The 13544-nt window shown below is 36.7% G+C and overlaps 1 protein-coding gene across 9 annotated transcripts in view; it reads right to left on the minus strand.

The window, feature by feature from the left end:
• The window catches only part of HIPK2 (homeodomain interacting protein kinase 2), a 261143-nt gene that overhangs the window by 55803 nt on the left and 191796 nt on the right, over positions 1-13544 (minus strand). For 7 of the 9 annotated variants that reach the window (XM_056799780.1, XM_056799779.1, XM_056799781.1 and 4 more), the window contains 3 exons: positions 12028-12190; positions 7367-7586; positions 6088-6209 (listed from right to left, as the gene is read on the minus strand). In XM_056799780.1, the coding sequence (XP_056655758.1) occupies positions 6088-6209; positions 7367-7586; positions 12028-12190 (505 nt within the window). The remainder of the gene's footprint in view (positions 1-6087; positions 6210-7366; positions 7587-12027; positions 12191-13544) is intronic. The other 2 variants (XM_056799788.1, XM_056799787.1) reach the window with 1 other exon arrangement.

Below are 13544 nucleotides of genomic sequence, written 5' to 3' on the forward strand. Positions count from 1 at the left end.
AATAAAATCAATAAAATTAAAAAAAAAAGGAATCACAAAAACAAAACAAAACAAATTAACACCAATATCCTTGGAATCAGTCATACATTAGACTTATGTTTATACTTTAGTAGACTGTTAAAAACAAGCACAGAAAGAGGTGAAGATCGGGGGCAATGAAAAGAAAGGTTAAAAAAAAGTCTGACCACCTATTTAAAAAATGTTCTGGGGGCAGCTGGGTAGCTCAGTGGATTGAGAGCCAGGCCTAGAGATGGGAGGTCCTAGGTTCAAATCTGGCCTCAGCCATTTCCCAGCTGTGTGACCCTGGGCAAGTCACTTGACCCCCATTGCCTAGCCCTTACCACTCTTCTGCCTTGGAGCCAATACACAGTATTGACTCCAAGACGGAAGATAAGGGTTTTACAAAAAAAAAATGTTCTTAAGACAACACCAAGGTGTGCTACTCATTTTCATTGTTTATCCCCATTCTATGAGGCTTGGCATTTAAAAAGTTTTTGTCACTCACTGATATCACATGATGTTATATAATCATTTAGTTAGAGCCAAGTAATAACTTGCTGTAAAGTTAAAAACTCTGTCTATGATTTACAAATACTATCAGACTTTTAATATGACTCAAATTGTACTGTTGGTAGACCATGTAATCTATGGAAACACCAGAAGCTCCCCGAGGACAGGTTGTATCTAATAGATGTGGCAGTAATATACAAAAGGAGACCTGTTCTTCAGAATCTCTTGGCTAACAGATCCAATTTTGTTCTTTGGTTTTGTTTTGTTTTTAACTTTCTGATAGATACTTCTCAGTATAAACATCCATCATAGAATCCTAAGCAGAAAGAATAAAGGCATAGATTTGGCAGAGAAAAGGGAAATGTGAAAATTAAGAGCTGAAGTAAAGTCATTTATATTAATTAGCAAGTTTGGATATACTATAGAAATGAAAATCTGTTCTCTGCTGGACAGACAGTACTTTAAAAAGTAACTTTTGGAAATTTGCTACTTTACCAGGAAATTTATATACTAAAACAAAGGCTAGCGGGCCTGTCATGGAGCTTCTTCGACCTTTTCCAAGTTGTCCAAAGGTACAAACTTCTTTTGTGTGAGCAGAACCTTTTATGAAGAACAAATTGATTGGAAAACACTCAATTCAGAAAAGATGAATCCACTGTTTTCCTATCAAGAAAAGGCCAGCAGGGCTCCTAGGAAGCCACAATGACGACTTTGTCACTTTCTTCTAGGATAGAGCACAAGTTCCTTGGAGAAGGCATACACATATGGAGAGTTCTTAGAGATACTCAAAACATACATGAACCCAAGAGCTTTAACTTTATATGCAAGAAGATCCTAGAGGCCAGGCCTGGGTTTATGACAATCAGATCAAACACTAAAAAGGATGAACCCAGTGGTTTTTTTGACCTGTGGAGTAGGATATATTATTTCTACCTCCCTCCCCCCTCCTTCTAATACTTTTTCCTTGGACTTCCCACTTCTTATGATCCAAGAAAAGTAATTTAAAAGTTGAATAAGAAGAGGAGAGAAGAAAACAGCATGGCGCCAGAAGGGGAATGAAGACAAGGGAGTCCTAGGTCAATAACCATTTAAGTTCAATCCTGCTCCCAACAAAACATTTTTGTACTGTACTTGGGCATTAGAATCCATTTTATCAGTCTCATGATGAATATCTTACATTTAGTATTTTAGCCCTTTTAACCTACTGTCACGTTTTTGCTTGAGTATTACTATTTCTATTTTATAGCTGAGGAAATAATTCTCCGTGCTTCAAACTAGCTTCAGTTGCAAATCTAGTTACATGCCTAGTAACTGGCTTGTTTCTAAAAGGTGCCAGTTGTTTCGAGAAATACATATATTCCTTAATCTCATTTAAGAAGACATCACATCTTTCAGCAGAGTTGGGACTAAAAGTCTGCATTATATACAATAAAAGTAATTTTCTCATACTTCTTATGTTATTAAAATCTCTTCCTTCTGTGGTAACAGTGGTGCCTGGGATGGCACTTCCCCTCTTTCAGGCCACCCGGGAACCATTTGGACCATTACCAATATACTCATATGTCTGTTTAATGTCAGGAGGGCAGGGCCTGGTGGGGCAGGTCAGAGCTTGGGCTGTGAACACTATCACAGATTACTACAATTACAGATTGATTAAAATGTTCAAAGCACTATGCTCAGGTATGATATTTAATGCTAAATTCACCCTTTCCATCAATATATATGAACCTCACACCTTAGTGACAAATTTTTTTTTTTGGTTTCAACAATTTGCAAGAAATATCACTTCATGATGAGTGTCTTTTTAAATTTAATTAGACTGGTCTATAGACCATTGGACCAAGACTTTAAAAAGTCTTTTTTCAGTTTGGTGTAGTACCTTTTAGAGCTTTACAAACATAGCCTCATAGAACCCAGAGTAACCTTCAAGCCATGTTTTAAGCATCAGGGGAAGAGTTTAGAAGTAGAGTTATTTTTCAAAAATGTGCTGTTATCTTTGTGTTTTTACATTTTTTATATTTTACAATGTATTATCCCTCTCCAATTTTCCTCACAGAGAGCCATCCTTTATAAGAAAGTCTAATAAAAGGCAAAAAGAAAAAGTTCAACAAAACTAACCAACACAAAAAATCTGATACTAAATGTATTCTACACTCGTAATCTTCCAACTCTCATCCTCTGAGGACCACTTTAGCAGTAGCCCAGAAATAATTTTTGTATTTTTTTTGTCTCACTGTTATCATTACCTTTCACACAGTTTTTGTTTCTCTGATTTGTTCTTTGACCTACTAACTGTTCAGTATATTGTTATGAAGTCTCCACCTGGCTCTGTCTTTTGCTTGTGCTTCTTCTACTGATGACCATTTTTTTATTGTTATGGTCTAAAAAGAATATATTTAGCATTTTTTTTATATTTAGCATTTTAAAAAATACTTATTTTTTAGAACAGGGTTTATTATCTCTCATTTAAGAGAGCATCATGTCTTTTAGCTTTAAATTCTCCAAGAGACTATGTTTAATTTTGTATTTTCTTTTTTATTTTCTTTCTGTTAGATCTGTCTAGCTCTGAGAAAAGACAATTGCAACCTCCAATTATTGTTACTATTAGTTATATGTTTAGATACAATGCCATTCAGTGCATCCATATTTAATATTGGTATTAGTTCATTTAAGTTTAATATGATTTCTTTATCTTTAATGGAATTGTGAGTTTAATTTTTACACTGATCAACAGCATGATTGCAATTCCTACATTTCTTGGCTTTACTTGATACCAAGTGAACTTTGTTCTAGTCTCTCTTTTGACTACTGTGTACCTTATAGGCAACTGATTATAGAGGTTTTTAAAAATCCATTCTGCTATTTTTTAAAGAGAATTGTTTAAATCATTTTCAATTAAAGTTATGACAGAGGTAAGCTTTGTATCTTCTATTTATTTCTTCAGTAAGTGGAAAATATTAATAAAGAAAAAAGCAGCTTAGGGAAAAATAATAAACATAAGTTCATTGAGAGGAAGAGGGGAGATCTTGAGTTGCAGTGATTTAAGCAAAATTAATCAGGGTGACAGAGTGCATTGAGTTAAGAGGAAGATTTTTGTTTTTTTAAATACTGAAGAAATGAATGAAGATGCAAAGTTTACCTCTGTTACAACTTTAATTGTGAATGGCTTAAACAGTTCCTTTTGAAAAAAAAAAAGTAATATGGTAGAATTCCTATTGTAATCAGTTTCTCTATTATTGTCTTGATAGATCTTGTCTTATTCTTCTTCTTTCCCCCTTACTATACCTTACTTTTAAAAGCATCAACTTATTAGGGAAGCAAAGTTGGATAGAGGTAGAACCATGTATTGGAAACAGTCCTGTGACCTAAATTTAGCAATATGGTCTTATTCCTTGCCTTCTGTATGATAATTTCATTCCCCATCTTTGGGTCCAAGTCTTTCTCCTCCACATTTTCTCTCTATCATTTTGGGTACCAACTGTACCTAGGAGTGTAAATATCTCTTCATCTGGAGTCACCTAGGGAGGCACAACACTATCCAAAAAGATGGCCTTCTAACATATGGATTCCCTCTAAATGAAACTCATCATGAGATTTCTATCTCTATTTCTGGCAGCTCCCCTTTGGACCAAGATAGTAGAGGAATGAATTTCTCTCCATATTCAACTGTAGATTTGGTAGTATTCATAATCTATTTTCCTGTGTCCACTCACTTTTTCTCTTCCTACTTATGGATCTTCTTTCTCTGGTATTCTGTTCCATAAAATATGGGTTATGAGGTTTAGTTCATGGTGTTCCAGTTCTGTTCTCTGTCTTTGGTTTTCCTATTTAAATTCTGCTTACATCTTTATCCCTATGTGCCATTTTAAAAAATCTCGATTCCTTTTTCTGTCTAAAAAAACATAGATCTTTATCTCTCTATGGGGCAATTTCATTTTGCCTTATGTTTATTTGAATATTCACAATTGGTAAAATCATTTTGCTGTTAAGTCTTGTTGAACATCTTTCTTTTTCTGTTCATTCTTAGGCTCAAGTTTGCAGAGTGGGTCATTCTAGACTGTTTTTTGTGCTCCTTTGCTTTTTAGAACCTGCTATTCCATTCCCTTCTGTGACTTTTCATAGTTACATTATTTTATGTTATTCAAACTTCCTTTATATTTAAAGATATTACTCCTGGATGTTTAATGAGTTTGTTTTTAAATTGTTTAATTTGCCACTTTTATATCCTGAAGTTTGAAGTTATATATTCTCCCAATCGGTGCTTTGTTGTTTTTATTTTATTTTATTTTATTTTATTTTATTTTATTTTATTTTATCTTGGCATGTTCTATCTTCAAGATCAATGTCTGGCATGTATAAAATTAACTTTAAAAAATATAGCCATTTATTTCTTTCCTGAGAGACCTCCTTCTACTTCCATGTGTTTCTTTTTCAAATCTTTCAAACTCTTTCACTTCTTTAGATACTTTCTGCTGTATATAATTTTTTTCCTAAGCTGCTAATTGAGTTTTAAAATTCTACACTGAAACCTCTAAGTTCTGACCTATACTCCTAATTTCTTTTTGGGGGCATTTAATTTCTGAAATATTCAGGAGTTTCTTATTGTTGTAAGCTCTCTTGGGAGTCCATAGGATTCTATATTTCATCAGGCATCAGTTCAATTTCCTTTGTCTTATATATTTGTTAAGAGAACTTTGTATACTCTTTGAAGATTTAGTACTCATTCTTCCTCCTGGATTTACAAGTGCTCTGAGCTTTTGAGAGATTTCCTATTGATATCTTTGGTGTTTAATCCTTTTGGGGGATATATGCTCTCTAAACTAATTTTCTGGCTTTTCTCACCTTTGCTAATGGATATGTCCTCTCCCTGACACTAGCTGAGCTTCAAGGCTGCATAAGTGTCCCCTGAGTTGAGGGATTGTGGGTTTATCATCCTGGATCTCTGTCCTGACCTGCCCTTCTGAGGGGACAGGGCTAGGTTGCAGTTCTGTTTCCTTCAGGCCTGATATAATCGTAATTGCTGGTTCTTCCTCCTCTACAATTCCTCTCTTGGATCTTTTCCTTCTTTTTTTGTTTATAGGCCAGATCAGAAACTGCCACTTTTTGCTGGATAAGAGTATTAAGGTAGAATTTCTAACACCTTGTGGGATCCCTAAACTAGGATCAGGCCCCATTCAGAAGGCAGTACATTTCATTCCTTTCCCTTTCTCCTCATTAGGCTGAGAAAGGTCAGTTTATGCCATTTGTTATAGGATACTAAAAGAATAGAAGAATGTCTTAGCAAAATCTCTGCAATGAGGATGCAGAAATCCCTTAATGTACCCCAGGCACAAGCCCTTGAGTCAGCCTGTATTCTTATTGTGGGAGTGGGGAGGCTCCTGGGACAAGGGTACTGAACTGAGTGCATTAAGAACTAGATTTCACCAATGTTAATTCATAAGGATTTGACTTTACCGAGGTTGTCCCTTTTTTAAGTCCTATGATTTTAGGTGTAGATATTCTACAACCAACAAATCACTGATGATCAGATAACTCCACTAGATCTGAAAGAGTCAAAATAAACAAGACATAAATTACCTGTGCAAGTAGACCTGGTTGGATCTGGAGAGGCTGAGCTCCTGGAGCCTGAGTGACAATTGGAACTGCATTCTCCATCCTCACAGAATAACCAGCATGCTTTGAAGGGGAGGCTTGTAAACCTGTATCAAGAAATGAATAAGAAAGCCCTTTAGTAAGTTGTTAGTTACAGATTCTTCTTAACTTAGTTGGCTAAAAAGGGGTTACTTTTTGACAAAAATTGCAATTTGTAACTGAAAATAAGATATTTTTCAAAGAGATGCTTAATTGTATCCTCTCTCTAAATGGAAAATACCACAGCCAACCTTGAAACAAAGATGCATATTATCAGGAAGCAGGGGACAAAAATGTAGTATTTTATGAAAATAAATAACATATTTGGGCTAGAGCCACCTAATGCCTTAGAAATCGCAATTTTCAACTAGTTATCTTTCCCCCCCCCATCTCAATTAGCAACCTTTCAAAATAGCATTGCATGCTTCAAGGAAGGAAAAGACTAAATATTCTGAAATCTTGGTTTCTACTAGTTTTAATGCTGGCTGACCTCTAAGCAGCCATTATATTGTTTATCTCTTAAAGGTTAAGAGAACCAGTGTTATAGATTTGTAGAAAAATACTGATATATGGAGTCAGCTCTAGATCATTTTGCCTAAGTGGGGTGGGTACAAATGTAGGTAATTTTAAAAAATTGCCTTCAAAATCTTTTTAGTCAGCAGACTAAATCAAATTTTATTTATATGGAAACAAAAATTCCATAGTAAAGCCACACTAGTGGAGAGGTAGTGTGGAGTTGGAGTATAAAATGTAGGCATGAGAGTCAAGAAGTCTTGGGTTCAAGTCTTGCCTTTGTTCCCTACTAAATCAAGAATTGACTTATTAACTATTAGTAGTAAAAAACAGTAATTTTTTATATAACCTGACCTAGCAGTGGCAGTAACATTCAAATAATGAGCCTGACCATCAGATTAGTTTTATATATTGGTATATCATTTCTAAGTTGGTTTAAAAAAATGATGATAGGAGGTGGAATTTAATTAAGCCAAGGATATGACATGATTCCAGTTCTGAATACCGTGGAAAAACACTGATATTCTCATCAGGATGCTCACAAATTCTTCTACCTCCAGAAAGGTAAAAGAAATAATTCTACAACAGCAAAGTCACTAATGGCAAAATACTTAGGATGTCATAAAACTTTAAGTTTTCAAGTGAATAGCAGACAAATACATGTTTAATATGAGAAATATCCATTTTCCTACAAGGAACTGTTCCTCCTTACCTTGGAAGCCTGGGGGACACACGATGAGGGCTTGCTGGAAGGGGTCAGGCCGGGCACAAATCTGCGCTGTTCCAGTCTGCAGGGGCATACTCCGCTGGGCCACTGCAGCCATGGATGCCGCTGAGGGCTGGTAGAGTGTAGATTGGTAGTTTAGTATGGAGACTTCGGGATTGGCTAAGGAAATAGTGGCACTGGTGGAGGTGGGAGCCAGGTTGGTGGCCTAAAGGAATGATGGGAATTAAACAAAATTAAATAAAAATAAAAAATGAGGGAGGTGGTATGTTGGAAGACACAAAGCTAAAGCAAATAAATGAACACAAAGAAGAAAAACAAAAACCAAGACCAAAAGCAAAGACAGAGGGGAGTGGAAAGTGGAGTTGAAAGGTTTTAAGGAAACATAGGTACTTGTATAGCCAACTGAGGACCCACAACACTTTTCTATGGTGACACATAGTCCTCTGATGGCTAGAGGGACAAGTTCCTCCACAGAGAGGTTCCATTTAGATAACATGAAAGAATAAGTTCTTATTCAGAATTAGGCTCATTGTTTGGGGAATCTACATTTTACGGTATTGTGTTCAACTCTAAATCTTATAAATAGCAAAGATGAGAAGAAATGGTCAAGAAAATTAACTAGAGATGTCTCACCATGGGCCATTAAAATTATTCTCACCCCACTCCCCCTCATTAAAAAAAACTTATTTTAGTTGTCACTAAATGGTTAAGTAGAGACTACAGAAGAAAATCCAATTCTACTCTCCTCCTCACACCTCACACCTCTGCTCCTTCAGAGAGTAGACAGAGTAACGTCTGTTTGTTCTTTGATAACATTGTCTAGGAGGTTTTGTGCCTTATTTTACAAAGAGGTGTTACTGAATCAATCAATAAGTGCTCGGTACTATGGGAGAAGCTGAAGAATTCCAAGTGGTCCTTGCTTAAAATCTAGATGGGAAGACAAGATCAAATATGTGAAACAAGCAGGGGAAAATGAACATATAAAAGAAAAAAATGGTGTCTTCCAAATGCTGCCAGAATTAAGAAAACCTCATCAGTGAAATCTAGAGTACTCAAGAGTAGGCTTCAAGCAGATGTGACTTAAGCTGGGTCTTGAAAGAGATACAGATTTTGGTTAGGAGAAAAGACCAAAAGCAAAGATACAGGAACAGGAAAAATGAATCAGACTCCAAGAAGTGGAAGTGACTTAGAGACTTTCTAACCCAGACCATTTCTGAACAAGACCCCTCTCTATATCAAACCTGACAATTGGTTATCCAACTTTTGCTTAAAGATTCCCAGGAGGGAGAACTCACAACTTCTTGAGGCAGTCCATTATAATTTTTTTTCATTACATTTTTAATAGATCTAAATATTTCAAATTTTCTTTATGTCAGCATGCATGGAGAATCTTCTGTTCTTCAATATGAATATCCTCAGTTCCATAAAATGGCACACACTCAAGAAGGGCTCTTTACCATCCTAATTGCTCTTTTCTACACATTCCAATTTATGAATGTCCTTCCTAAAATATGTCTAGAATTGAAATCAATGATCCAGATATGGTCTGTCTAATGGGACTACCACCTATACCTATAACCATATTAATGCAGCTAAGACTGCATTAACATTCTTGGCAGCCACATTCTAGTTTTTTTCTCATTAGTTCATAAAATTTCCAATTCATTTTTCAGACAACTGCTATACCTTGCCATATTTTCTCCCATCTTGTACTTGAGAAGCTAATTTTCTAATCTCAAGTATAATACTTTCTACTCTTCCCTATTATATTTTATTTTGTTCCATTTCATCCAAAAGAATTTATTAGTTGTGTTTGTATATTTGATGTCCTAGCCAGTCAAGATTTTTTAAAATCTAATTTTGTCTTTTAGCTACCCCTCTCAGCAATTTTTTTTTAAACCCTTACCTTCCATCTTGGAGTCAATACTGTGTGTTGGCTCCAAGGCAGAAGAGTGGTAAGGGCTAGGCAATGGGGGTCAAGTGACTTGCCCAGGGTCACACAGCTGGGAAGTTTCTGAGGCCAGATTTGAACCTAGGATCTCCCATCTTTAGGTCTGGCTCTCAATCCACTGAGCCATCCAGCTGCCCCCTCTCAGCAAATTTGATGGGACTAGAATCTACTTTTCTTCAGTTTCACTGACAAAAATGTTAAACAGAACAGATCCCTAGTACACTTTACTGGAGTTTTCCTGAGTCAACATTGAAAATTAACATCAATTTTGAGGCTGATTATTTAACTAGTTCCAAATCCATCTAATTGAACTATTTCTTAGCCTATTTCTCTTCATTTTCCACAAGAAATATGCATGAGAAAAATTTACCTTTATAGAGTATTTTCCTCTCAATAACCCTGGTAAGGTAAGTAATGAAAATATTTTCCCAATTTTACAGATAAGGTCGCTAAAGGAGAAGAGAGACTAGCTGATTCATATATAGTTAGTCAGTAAAGTATTGGAACAAAGACTTAAATTCTAGTCTTGTGATTCTAAAACCATTGTACATTCCACTACACATTATGATCAAAGGCTAATGAGAAGATTAGAATGGGGGTTCAAATGGAAAAATAATAGGAAATAATACTGGATAGAAGAGATGGGTCAGATTATGGAAGGCCTAGAAGGCCTGGTGGAAAAAATGAAGCCTGATCCAGTTGGTGGCAAGGAGATAGCAAAAGGAGCTATGGTGACAGCAAATGCTTAATTAAGGGTGACCAGTCTGGTGGCAGTATGCCAAAAGTATTGCAAGGGGTCCTGGTGTAGGCAATGGCCATAGGAATGAAGATAAAGGGAATGATAGGAGAGGCATTTCAAAATAAGAATCACGAAGAATTGCTGGATAGAGGACATAAAGGAGAGGCAAGAGTCAAAGATGACTTTAGAGCTTTTGAGTCTTGGTGACTTATGAAAATGGTGGAACTATGGGCGGAATTGGGGAAGCTGCTTCCATGAGTTCAATTTTAGACATTGAATTTTAACAGCGAGATTTGGAAGTGGAGATGTTCAGTAGGAGCTAATGTTATGAGAATGCAGCTCAAGTCAGAAGCTAAGAGAAGACTAGGAGCCAATAAACTGATTGTTGATTGATAGTGCTTTATGGAGAAGAAAATGTAGTAAGAACAGGAAAAAGCTGAGAAGCAGGATTATGTGGTATAATGGAAGACAAAAGGAGCCAGAATTTCAAGGAGCTAAAGAAGCACTAGATGCAAAAAGAAGTAAAGGGAGAGTTAATTTGCAAATCAGATTGCATTTCTTCACTTAATATTGGAATTAAAGATGAATTAGTTTACAATTATTATCCAAGGGATGTTTTTTTTTTTAAATCTGAAGTGTCTAATTTAAAACAAAACAAAAAACAATTCCAAAACACAGAACTTACACTTCTTTCTAGAAGAAGCAAGAAAAGGTATATGTGAATCTATCTTATTTATCGAGTAAATGGCTGGTGAAAAAAACAAGTATTTTCTCACACTATTTTCCCCACCATATCTAAGTGCATGGTGGATATCTTTATTTAGATGTCCTGCCATTATCTCTGCATGTCTAAATCTCTCTTCAAAAAACAAAAACAGCTTTCCCTTTTAATTTCCCAATTTTTATCAGTGGTACCACCATTTTTTCCATCTTTGAAACCCTGAGGGGGATCCTTGTCTGTTCTCTCTTCTTCACACTACATAATCCAGCCAGATACTAAGTCCTATTGAGTTTTCCTTTGTAATATCTCTTGACAATTCCTTTTTTCTATTATTGCTACCACTACCTTAGTCCAAACTCTTTATCTTATGCTCTTTCTCCTTCAAACTCTTCTGGCATAAAGCTTTCAAATTAATTCAACATTTCTGTAGCTACTCTCTGTCCTTGCCTCTTTGCTCAATAGATCCTGACTTCTTAGAGAACAAAATCTGTACTCTATACCATGGCATTTAAGGCTCTCTACAATCAGTTCCAAACTTATTTCCTACTATTTCTCTATAAGAATTCCTACTGAACATTCCTTCTGGATTAAGCCCGCTCTTCCAACATCCACACACCACCTTAGTTTAGGCCCTAATTACCTCTCACTTGGACTATTGCAATGGCCAGCCCCTCAATCAGAAAACTCAGAGGCTCCCTGCTGCCTCTTAAATAAAATACAAATAAATACAATATTAAATCTTCTCTTTGACATTTAAGGTTCTTCACAAGTTGGCCTCTTTTTATCTTTCCAGTCTTCTTACATCATTCTTACATTGTGGCTCAGTTCTATTGGCATATTCACTGTTTTATGTATATAATACTCCATTTCCCACCTGTGGGTCTTTGCACTGCCTGTCCCTTCTCTGAGGAATGGATTCCTCCATGATTTAACTTTAAGACTTTGCTCAAGAGCTGCCTTTTACATGAAGCCTCTCTTTTCCTATTCCCTCCACTCCCAGTGCACACCAAACTATATAGAACTCTATTAAATCCTACCTCTATCTTTTCTCTGTCTTATTAGTTGCATATTCAATTGTGCTGAGTTCTGGCTGTGAAGCAGGTTCAGAGGAAGATAATGTCTGCCCCCCAGAATGTCCACAAAACACACAGAGCAGAGGCTCATTTCTGTTGGGCAGCTACTCCTGTCACTCTGGCATGTTCTTTCCCCCACCCCACCCCAGGCTTTTGCCTTACCTGGTTGTGGACAGTGTTCAGCTGGTTGTTAAAGGTCATGGTTAGGTTGGTAGATGTGCTGGGGGCCACATGGGTGATGAAAGGTGTTTTACTCTGGTTCACTGTATCGTACATATTCACCCGGCGCTTGCAAATCTCCATGTTCTGGAAGCAAGACTTGACACTTTTCATTGAGAAGGGGGAGGAAAAGATGGGAGCATTGAGAGAGATTGGAGGGTGGGAAGGGAGAGAAGTGAGAAAAAGAAAGAGAAAGCAATAAAGAGAACTTAATGCAATCTCTAAGCAAAGGCTATGTTTTGGCAATAGTCAAAATTCTTAAAGGAAAGGACATTTCCCCCCCACCCTACTTAGGTAAAGAAAATAGGTAGCTAGCTAATGGGTAGATCCAGTTAGATTCTTAATAGCCTTTCTTTACATTTTCAATAATCCTCTAGCCAGAGATTCTTAACCATTTTATTATGTCATGGATAGCCTTGGTAGTCTGAATGTTTTTAAATTATAAAATAAAATCCATGGAGGGGATGGGGTGGCAGCTGAGTAGTTCAGAGGATTGAGAGCTGGGCCTAGAGATGGGAGATCCTGGGTTTATTCTCACTCCAGAGAAGCAAGAAGTCTTGAGGCTGCAGCCAGTGTCTGCCTGACCCAACCTTTCTTCTCAACTCCTTTATTTACACTTACACACACACACACACACACACACACACACACACACGCGCACGCACACGCATGCACACGCTTCCTAATGCATAGATATTTGTTTTTAACATTTCTCTTCCTCTCTCTTTTTCCCTTCACTCCATTTACAAGTTAAAAAAGAAGAGGAATCCTAATCACATCTGAGTTGAGGAATTTGCTTCTTTATTGAGGAAATTGAGGCCATTCCTCATGAACTACCTCTTAATTCTTTTTCTTAAAATCCCTTGACATCCTCCTCTACCTTGGCTCCTTTCCCCCAAGGCTCTGATAATGAGGTAGCTTTTCTTCTGGTTAAAGCCAACCTTTTTTTCCACATGTCCTTTATCTCTTCTTCTGTCACTCTAGTACACCTTTCACCTTTCTTCAACTTCACCCTATCAATTAGTTCCTCTCCTTTTGCCTTCAAACAAACCTAAGTCATGTCTGTGCTTCAACCTTCATTAGACCCTACTCTCCTCTCAAGTTATTGTTGTATATCTCTCCTTTCTTTCTCAGTCAAATTCTTACAAAAAGCTATTTACATCTGTTGCCTCCACATCCTTTTACTCTTCAACCCTTGGCAGTTTGGTTCTTGACCTCATAATTCAACAAACTGTTCTCTGCAAAATGACCAATGATCTTTAACTGTTGGTTTTCCTAGTGCTCATCTTTTTTGACCTCTGTGTTCCATTTGACACTGTTGATCACCTCCTCTCCTCTTGAAACATCTCTTCTTTTGGGGTTTTTGGGACACTACAGTTTTCTGATTCTCCTCGTTTGATTCTTCTCACTCTCCTTTGCTGACTCATATCAATATTGCACCCTCTACCTATGAGTATACC

Source organism: Monodelphis domestica, chromosome 5 (assembly GCF_027887165.1).
Source record: "Monodelphis domestica isolate mMonDom1 chromosome 5, mMonDom1.pri, whole genome shotgun sequence".
NCBI lineage: Eukaryota > Metazoa > Chordata > Mammalia > Didelphimorphia > Didelphidae > Monodelphis > Monodelphis domestica.